The sequence below is a fragment of the Sorex fumeus genome, unplaced genomic scaffold, assembly GCF_029834395.1.
Source record: "Sorex fumeus unplaced genomic scaffold, SorFum_2.1 ptg000043l, whole genome shotgun sequence".
NCBI lineage: Eukaryota > Metazoa > Chordata > Mammalia > Eulipotyphla > Soricidae > Sorex > Sorex fumeus.
Genome location: NW_026606100.1, coordinates 26,086,467 through 26,095,769, shown reverse-complemented (window position 1 = coordinate 26,095,769; position 9,303 = coordinate 26,086,467). Strand labels below are relative to the sequence as shown.

The 9,303-nt window shown below is 50.4% G+C and overlaps 1 protein-coding gene across 1 annotated transcript; it reads left to right on the top strand.

Annotated features, from left to right (window-relative positions):
- Positions 1-2,909: 2,909 nt before the first annotated feature.
- OPALIN (oligodendrocytic myelin paranodal and inner loop protein) lies at positions 2,910-8,988 on the top strand. Its single transcript, XM_056120768.1, has 5 exons — positions 2,910-3,279; positions 4,320-4,355; positions 6,484-6,618; positions 8,085-8,141; positions 8,786-8,988. Exons 1-5 carry the CDS (start codon positions 3,226-3,228, stop codon positions 8,957-8,959), a joined length of 456 nt encoding a protein of 151 aa, XP_055976743.1. The 5' UTR covers positions 2,910-3,225; the 3' UTR covers positions 8,960-8,988.
- Positions 8,989-9,303: the final 315 nt, after the last annotated feature.

Sequence of the window (9,303 nt, the reverse complement as noted above, 5' to 3'; positions counted from 1 at the left end):
GTGGTCCACGGGGTCAGAGTGTGCTGACACTCTGGACAGGGACCGGGGCAGCCCCCATCCCACTTACTGAGCTCATGCAGTAGGGAAGGGGGTGACAGAAGGGCCACCTGGAAGGTTGTCTACTTCAGGCAGAAAGTACCAAGAACTTCTCCCACAGGGTTGTAGAGTGGGTGACATGGTGGGCGGTTGAGGGTGAGCAAGGCTCTGGCGGCCCTTGTGGAGACTCGCTCGGGCTTCAGGCCGGCCCCTTACTCCGGCCCTCTGAGACCTGAGGAAAGGGGACTCAGCGCAGACTTGCTGAGGGAGAATCCATGTGGTAGCCCCCCCGACTTCTTTGTGCACCAAGACTGGCAGTGGGACCTGGGGGTGGCGAGAGCCCTGGAATTTTTTTGGAACTTCTTCTGGAAATTTGGGAACGATTCAGTGGTCAGGGAAGTTTAACTTTCGTTTCTCTCTTCCAGAGTTTCTCTCTGAATTTCACCCTGCCAGTCACCAGGGTAAGTACAGCTCTGCATTCGTGGGCAGGGCACTGGGAAAGTACAAGGTTCCATCCCCGCCCGGCTGCCCACCCCTTACCTCCTGGGCTGGTCTTCAGGGGTGCCAGGAGAAGCCGGGGTGTGGAGAGGATGGTTTTCAATGACAACTCTGAAACACGTTTTGAAAAGGAAAATAGAAAAGAACAGTACATATCAGTTCACATCTTTAGAAGACACTGGCGTCACTTTTTTGCATTCGTTTGACTTTACATAATTTGGAGTTTTGTTAGATTGGGTTGGGGTTGAGTCAGTATTGCTCAAGGGTCTCTCAGGAAGCCACAAAGTGCCAGGGATTGAACTCAGTGCTCCTGAGTGCAAGGCACGTGCTTCACCCAGCCCAGTGAGCATCTCCCCAGCATCTCTCCTCTCCTCCTCCTCCTCCTCTTCCTCCTCCTCCTCCTCCTCCTCCTCATCCTTTTGTTTCTCTTCTTCCTCCTTTCCCTCCTCTTCTCTTCTTCCTCCTCCTCTTTCTCTTCTTTCTCCTCCTCTTCTTCCTCCTCTTCTTCTTCCTCCTCCTCTTCCTCTTCTCCTTTCTCCTTCTCTTCCTCCTCTTCTTCCTCCTCCTGCTCTTTTTTCCCTTCCTCCTCCTCCTCCTCCTCCTCCTCCTCCTCCTTCTCCTCCTCCTCCTCCTCCTCCTCTGGGTCTTTTTCTTTTTTCCTCTTCCACTTCCTTCTCCTCCTCCTACCTCCTCCTCACTTCTGTCAGTGCTCAAGGGACCACATGTGGTACCTGCTGCATGCAGGGCAAACGGCCTTGAATGAACTGTCACTGTCACTGTCCTCCCATGGTTCATCGATTTGCTTGAGCAGGCCCAGTAACATTGTGAAACTTGTTATTGTGTTTGGCATATCAAATACATTGCGGGTAGCTTGCCAGGCTTTGCCGTGCAGGCAAGATACTCTCGGTAGCTTGCTGGGCTCTCGAGAGGGGTGGAAGAATCAAACTCGGGTTGGCCATGTTGGCCGCATACAAGGAAAACGCCCTACCCGCTGTGATATCGCTCATACAAGGCAATATTCCCCTGCAGACCCCAGGATAATTTCTTAACATAGTGCTGCTGGCTGTGATTGCATGAGACATTTCCGACTCTTTTCAGTTGGTTTGGTTTGTGCTGAAGTTTCCTGCTAAGTTATATGGTTATTCTGAGAGAATGAAAAGAATCTGCATGATCAGCCCACTCTGTCGAGGTCCACTCACTGTGCCACAGGGCGAGCAATTGAGCATCAGCAGGCAGACCACATGCATCCCCCTGCTCCCTACTCCCTATTGCCGTCTGTCCAGAGACCCCCACCTGCCCCATCCTCCTGGGGGACCTGCCTTCTGAGCCTCCCTGACTCACTCTGCCCCCTGCTTATTCTCCTGTCTCTCTCCTTTCCTGTCCAAACCTCTCAAGAGAATCCCTGTGAAACTTTCCCCTCGTGGTGCTTGAACTCAGCAGGCGGGTGCAGATCCTCCATTTTTGTCTGTTGCTGGCTTGGTCCTTCTTCATCAAGGTAACTTAGCGAAGCCAGAGCCAGTGTGTGTATCAGGGGGAGGGGAGGGGAGGGCTGAGTAGGGAGAGGGAGTCCGTCTGCTGCTAGATGCTTCCTTCGTTGTACCTTCCCCCCAGTGCTATCCCCTCTTCCCTTTGACCTGGGGAGGTTCAGGCTCCCCATGCAGTGCTCTCAGCCTTCAAGTTTGATGCAGCCCATGACTTGGTCCGGTCCCCTGGAGAAGGGGACGGCTCTGGAAGCCTCTCTCAGGAGCAGCTGTCCTAGCCAGCCCCACCAGGGAGGTCCCACAGCATGTGGCCAGGGCAGAGAGAGACTCTCAGAGCATGGACACTCGCACCACACCACCCAGTGCCCGTCCTGGGACTTCCACCAGTTACTCATCTACCAGTGCTCACTCTTCTCTGGGGGGAAGGAGGGCGATTCTAATCTCTCTTCACTGGCAATTGCAAAGAATGAATGAGCTGAAACAGGAAAAGTGCTTGAGCACAGAGCAGGTCATTGGGTGGCATGATTGCCATCAGGGTGGAAAGCTGGAGCTGGAGAGGGAGGGAAGCTGACAGGCTGAGCTGCACAGAGACAGTTCGTGTAGCACCAGAGAGATGGGGAGATGCAGAAGGGTGGGTTTCTGTGCCCGCACCTGGCCCTAGTGCTGGGCCCATAGAAGCTGGATTCCTCTGAGCTCCCTGGTTCCAGTGTGCACACTGTGATGCCTTTGCCACTGCGTGTGTGTGTGTGTGTGTGTGTGTGTGTGTGTGTGTGTGTGTGTGTGTGGCCAAAGCCAGCAGAGTGAATTTCCGGAATCTGTGTTCAAATGTCTCACTGAAGTGACATCCAATTCCTCCGCCATCCTGAGAGGCAACACTCGAGACAGAAGCAGCGTGAAGGTAACGTGGAGACAGGAGGGTGAGGGCCTGGAGGTGAAAGTGTAGCAGGTGTCAGTGGCTGGCTCTGGAAGCTTCTTTTGCTGGGAGGAGTCTGGGAGAGACGCCTCGGCATGGAATTCAGATCCCCAAGGCCAGGTGAGACGCGTGGCTCCTCAGAACCTTGGTCGTGCCCTTTCTCTGAGCTCCGTTTCATTTCTTGTAACCAGACACAGTAATTGCCCAAAGCCTGAGCCCGGGGGACTCCAGAGTGCTCTCTGAGGCTGACAAGAGGAGTGAGTAAATAATTAAATAAGCTTTGCCAAGTGTAAAGGAATGACCAAAGCCTATACTTCCGTTGCACCAGTGATCCTCACCACAAGCCTAGAGGTATGTATCCCCATCCCTGGCTTTAGATGCAAAAATGAGCCCTTCAGCTTGTGGGCGGAGAAAGCACCGTTCATTGTAGCTGCTGACCTGCAAACCCTGGACCCAACCCCATCACCCCCACACCCCCACGCCTATACCCACTCATACAACACACACCCATCTATCACCCACCCACCCACACACAGACACACCTGCACCCTCCACTCACACACCCACACTCACACCCACAATACACCCATACATACCCTCACAGCCCTACCCACTCACGCCCACAGCCCTACACTCACCCCCACACCCCACACCTACACACACACAGACCACACCTCCACATACACAGACACACCCACCCACATATACAACCCCCACATATTCCTCACCCCACCCCACCTGCCACCCTCCCACCCCATCCCCCCACTGAGCATTATTCACACAGGTTAGTTTGTTGCTCCATTGAATTTGCTTCCTGAGGTGGCTGACTGAGGTAAGATTTCACACATGGGGAAATCGGGTGCGGCCCAGGGTGGAGACCTGAGCGGGAAGCTCGGGTTCTCCTGTTCCCTGTGAAGGCCTTTGGGAGCACAGACAATTCATGACTTCTCAGTCATTCCACCCCTAATTGTTTCACCACCCTTAAAAATAAGTGAGGCTTCCTTCAAGAGCCGGTTTCCACCAAGATTTTGTGTTTGTTCAAACAAGGGGACAAGCAGCTCCCGAGTGTGCTGGGAAGCGTGTGGGGCCATGAGGCTGGAGACAGCCCTTGGGAGCTGTCAGATGCGTTGTGGCCAATCCGAGGGTGAACAATGAGGACCCCACCTGCATTCTCTCTCCTTGCATAGCCAAATTTCATTCCAGTTCTTGCCTGAGAAGCAACCGGGTAAGGTTCCATTGGGCAACTGTGGTATTTGTGGTATTTTTTAACCCAAAGTTGAGCAAAGAGGTCAGCTTCAGGCCCTAGAGCTCACCCTTCGACAGTTTGTCTTGTGTGTTGTGCATTCTGGAGATTTGGTTTTCCTCAGTTGTGTCTTCTTTTTCCTCCCCAGACTTCCTCCCCAATTGTGACGGTTGGGAAAGAAGCAGTAAGTATATCCCTTAGAAGATGGAGCTTTGGTTTGGTCATTTATGAAAGGGAGGGGGAGGTCTGTGGAAGGGGAAGGAAGGACATAACACAGCACGAGAACAGCTGACTGACCTCCAGGTCAGGAGGCTGAGAGTTTGATCCCCAGCGGGATCACACGTGGCTGAGTATGACCCAGTAGCTAGACTCTGGAGATTCCTGACTCCAGCACATGGCATCCAAATGTGTGCAAGCCCAGCAACCAATAGTCTGTGACCCTCAGGAACACGACACCCAGCTGTGTGCATCCCTGGTCATTGCAGGTAACAACAAAGAGAATCGAATGGGGAAAAATTCTCTGCTCATCCCATGGACGTGTTCAGAGCATGTGTTTATGATCACAGGAAAACACAGTATTCATGTAAGGGGCTGGATTTCAAAATAGTGGTTACACTTGGGGTGCAGAACTGGGAACCGAGAGGCTCCAGGGTTGGAGCAATAATTGATTATTTCTTCATCTGGGTTCTGGTCACATGAGTGCATCCATAAAGAGAAAAGGCATCGGACTTTATTATTTCTGATTTATCAACTTTTCTGGATGTCCACTATCTAGGAGAGTCAAATATTTATAGGGGTTCCACAAATTATCCTTTATAGTTCCAGATTATTTGCAAATATGCAAACATGTGTGACTATCAGCATAGCTATGTCCACATAGATGAAAGCAAAGTAGAAATTTGAAAATGAACCAACTAATGCTTTTAATGCAAATATGTTTTTAAAATTCACTAGAGGGGCTGGAGAGATAGTACAATGGACAGGGCACCTACTTTGCATGTGGCTAAACCAGGTTCGGTCGCCAGCATCCTATATGGATCCCCAAGCCCTGATAGGAATAATTCCTGAGTACAGAGCCAGAAGTTACCCCTGAACACCACTGGGTTTAGCTCTCATTTATAATGTCATTGGGTATAGGTTTCATACTATTTTTTTTAATATCCCACACATGAGTATAATCATTCTCTCTATATCTCCCTCTCCTTCTGACTCATTTCACTCAGCATGATACTCTCCATGTTCATTCATTTATAAGAAAATTTCATGACTTCATTTTTCCTGTGAAGGAGCATCTGCATAGTGTTCCATTGTGCAGATGAACCATAGTTTCTTTATGTAGTCATTGTTCTCAGGCACTTGCATTGTTTCTAGATTCTGGCATAGTGCTGCAATGAACATAGAAGTGCAGATGGCTCTTCTGCATTGTGCTTTTGAGCCCCTAGCCTGACCCAGATTTAAGTCTCATGAAAATGTCATGCACATTGCAAGAAGCAGTTTTTCACTGAATTTTATTACAATCTCTCTCTCTCTCTTTCTCAAGAATGAAACCCACCCCTCCCTCTCCCCCACTCTTTCTGCCCCCCCCAAGATATAACCAAGGGCCTCACATACTCACACATTCCAGACCTGTGCTCTGCCACTGAATCATATATATATATATATATACACAATTATATATATATCACTGATCACTGTCCTTCCGTTGTTCATCGATTTTCTCGAGCGGGCCCAGTAACGTCTCCATCATGAGACTTTGTTGTTACTGTGTTTGGCATATCGGGTATATCACGGGTAGCTTGCCAGGCTCTGCCGTGCAGGCGAGATACTCTCGGTAACTTGCCGAGCTCTCCGAGAGGGGCAGAGGAATGCGTGCAAGGCAATCGCCCTACCTGCTGTGCTATCGCACAGCAGTAGAGCGTTCGCCTTACAAGTGGCCAACATGGCCGACCTGAGTTCGATTCCTCCGCCCCTCTCGGAGAGCCCAGCAAGCTACCGAGAGTATGCGATATGCCAGACACAGTAACAACAAAGTCTCCAATGGAGACGTTACTGGGCCCGCTCGAGCAAATCGACGATCAACGGGAGGGCCTTTACCTTTAATATATATATAATTATATATATATATATTATATATATTATATATATTACAGAGGGGCCACATCTGGAAGTACTCAGGCGCCCCAGGGGTCACACAGTCCCTAGTGAGGGTATGTGGTACAGTCTCCAACTCAGTGCCTCCAGCCTGCCAGGTTTTACTTTTAATCTGTTGAAACTTCTTCCCTTGTGGAGTCTGACTGAGTTTTTCCATGCAGGACTGCGGGCCGTCTCTTGGAGTAGCAGCAGGCATTCCATCTCTGGTGGCCACGGGACTGATGGTGGCGTTAGTATTTATTGTGATTCAACAAAGAAGAAGAAGAAGAAGCAACAGCAGCAGTGAGACCATTGAGGTGACCAGCAGCTTCCTGGGGTCTGAGTGTTTGGGCAGAAGTAGGTGTTTCATGGGTCAGTTCAACAGTACAGCAGGATAGGGCGTTTGCCTTGCATGTGGCTGACCTGGGTTTGATCCCTGAACCCTCCCCCTCTCCACACACACACCCAATATGGTATCCTGAGCTCCACCTGAGCACAGAGTCAGAAGTAAGCCCTGAATTTAGCCAGTTGTGGCCCAATCTGCCCCACCCCCACCCGCCAATAATCATATTTTAAAAAGATGTTTCAGTAAACCTCCCTGCACTTCTGATTCTCTCTCAGATCCTTGGCCTAAGTTCCCAGCAGAGCTGAATTGTTACACATTGCTCAGGTCACTGGTCTGTGACCCTGGGGCGGTCACTGGGGTGGTAGGAGTGAAGAGGGAAAGGTCACTGGCTGCCATCACGAACACAGTCCAGACAACGGGTGTGTTTGCTAAGGTTGAGAACCATGAGGCCACACACTTCCCAGAATCAGGCAGAGAGCATCCTTGGAAAGGGCAGAAGCAAACGGGGCACAGGGTAGGGTGGTGCCTCTCATACGTGAACTTACCCTGATTGCCCTTTTCCCACACCAGACCCAGGGAACCAAGGGAAATTACTGAGCCAAGGTTCTGTGTGTGTATGTGAGTGTGTATGTGCATGTGTGTGTACATATGGTCGCACATGTGTGTGTGTGTGTGTCCGTGTGCGTGTGCGTGTGTGTACTAAGAGATCTCCTTCCACCCTCTGTTCACAAACAGCCCTGACCATTTGTTCTCTGTGCCCAGGTACCCAGAGCTAGAAAACCAAAACTCTAAGCCAGGCTCTTGTCTCATCATGATTTACATGGTTGTGGACAAGGGTCAACTTTACACTCTCTGTGCCTCAGTTAGTTCAACCCCAAAATAGGAGTCAACCACTGACTGAGGGAGGCCAAGATGAGCCGAGGTTCTGCATGGAAAGTCTCATGGGCAGCTGAAAACTCAACACTTCCAGAAATAATTGTCAGTGGTAGAACTACAGTAAATAGTACTTTCTCAACCTTTAATGCACTTTAAAATCATCTTAGATGCTACAAAAATACCAGCCACCAAAATCCTTGAAATAGAAATCTCAGGATAGAGGACCTGTGGCACTAACCCTTCAGACACACTAAAAGCAAACAAACACAACAGCCTGTCATTCCAAGTCGATAGACACTTGTACTAGACAGATGGTACAATAAATCTAGTTGGCTCCTGGCCCGTCCCACCCATGTGTCCACACAGCCAGCCCTAGGTGATTTAAAGTTTGGGGAGGGGGTTTAGTTTGTGGTTGTTAACATTGCTTTATTTTTTTTAAAGCTCTCTGTTGATTCCAATGTTCCAAGTGTAAGAACCATCACTTTTAACCATGGTCATGGGCAAATGCTATGACCGTCCATGGCAGCCATCTTTGAATTCTTTTCTCTATTTTCTATTTAGGACAGTGAGATGCCATGTGAAATTTCAGAAATTTATGACAGTCCCAAGGTAGCCGAGGTAAGCACTGTAGAATCATAACCACTCTCTAGCTGTCTCAAAGGAACCAAGCAAAGGATTTATTTATTTACTTTTTGTTTGTCTGGCGACCACACCCAATTATGCCTTGGGTCTATCTCCCCACTCAGTTTTGGGGTCACTCTCGGTGGTGCTTGGGGAACCTTGTGCTGGAGGTTGAACCCAGAACTCCCTCATGCAAAGCATACATACTTGCCCTTGGTGCCAACCTTCCAGCCCCCAGACTAAGGATTTCAAGCCTTCTTTGTCCCGAGAACAGTGTGAGCACAGTGGAAGGGGCTGAGTTGAAGCTCAGGCACAGAACAGCATGATGGCGCCTTTCTCGCTGAACTAGAATTCAAGATTGATGTATAACACTGAAGAATAGGGGCCAAGGAGAAAGCTCAGAGGAAGAGCCTAACATATGTCATAGACCAAGCTCTGAACTCCATCCCTGGCACTGTGTGGCCCCCCAGGAGCAGCCAGGAGTAGCTCTGGAACTCCCTGCACCCTTGTTCCTGATTGCAGAACCCTTAGCCAGTTTCTCAGGTTCTGCTTGCTGTTTCCAGTGGACGGATCTATCTGGTTGTCTTGACTCCAACTTGGGACGCAGATGACTTTGCCAAATTCTCTTTTGTTTTCTCAAGAATCCTGCCAGGTCACCCACCCGTGAGAACATGACGGGAGCAGAGGAAGGGCACATCTACGTGAAGACGGTGTCGGCCGGGGAGGAGGCACCGCGTGGTGCTTACCATCCTCCTACGGAACCCCAGAGACGGCGCGGGCTGTGGTGGCTGATGCCCAGACTGAGCCTGGACTGACACAGCACGGCTCAGAGCGCGCCAAGAGCAAGATGAGAGAGAGAGAGAGGAGAGAGAGAGAGAGAGAGAGAGAGAGAGAGAGAGAGAGAGAGAGTTGTGTTTGTGTTTGTGTGTGCGTGTGCAGCGCCATGCAGGGCCAAGCTGCTTGAAAGCAGCCTTGACGCTGGGGTGATTGACCTCTGGAGAACAGACCTGAAAAGACGCTGAGATCTCGTGAGCACCCAGCCAGGAGGCCCAGAAGGAGCCCCACCAGCAACCCGAGCCCGGGCCCAGTGGCAATTTTGCTTTCTTTGTGATATGAGGGTAGTGGGGGGCTTGATTTCTCAGTCTTTTGCCTTCTTGCT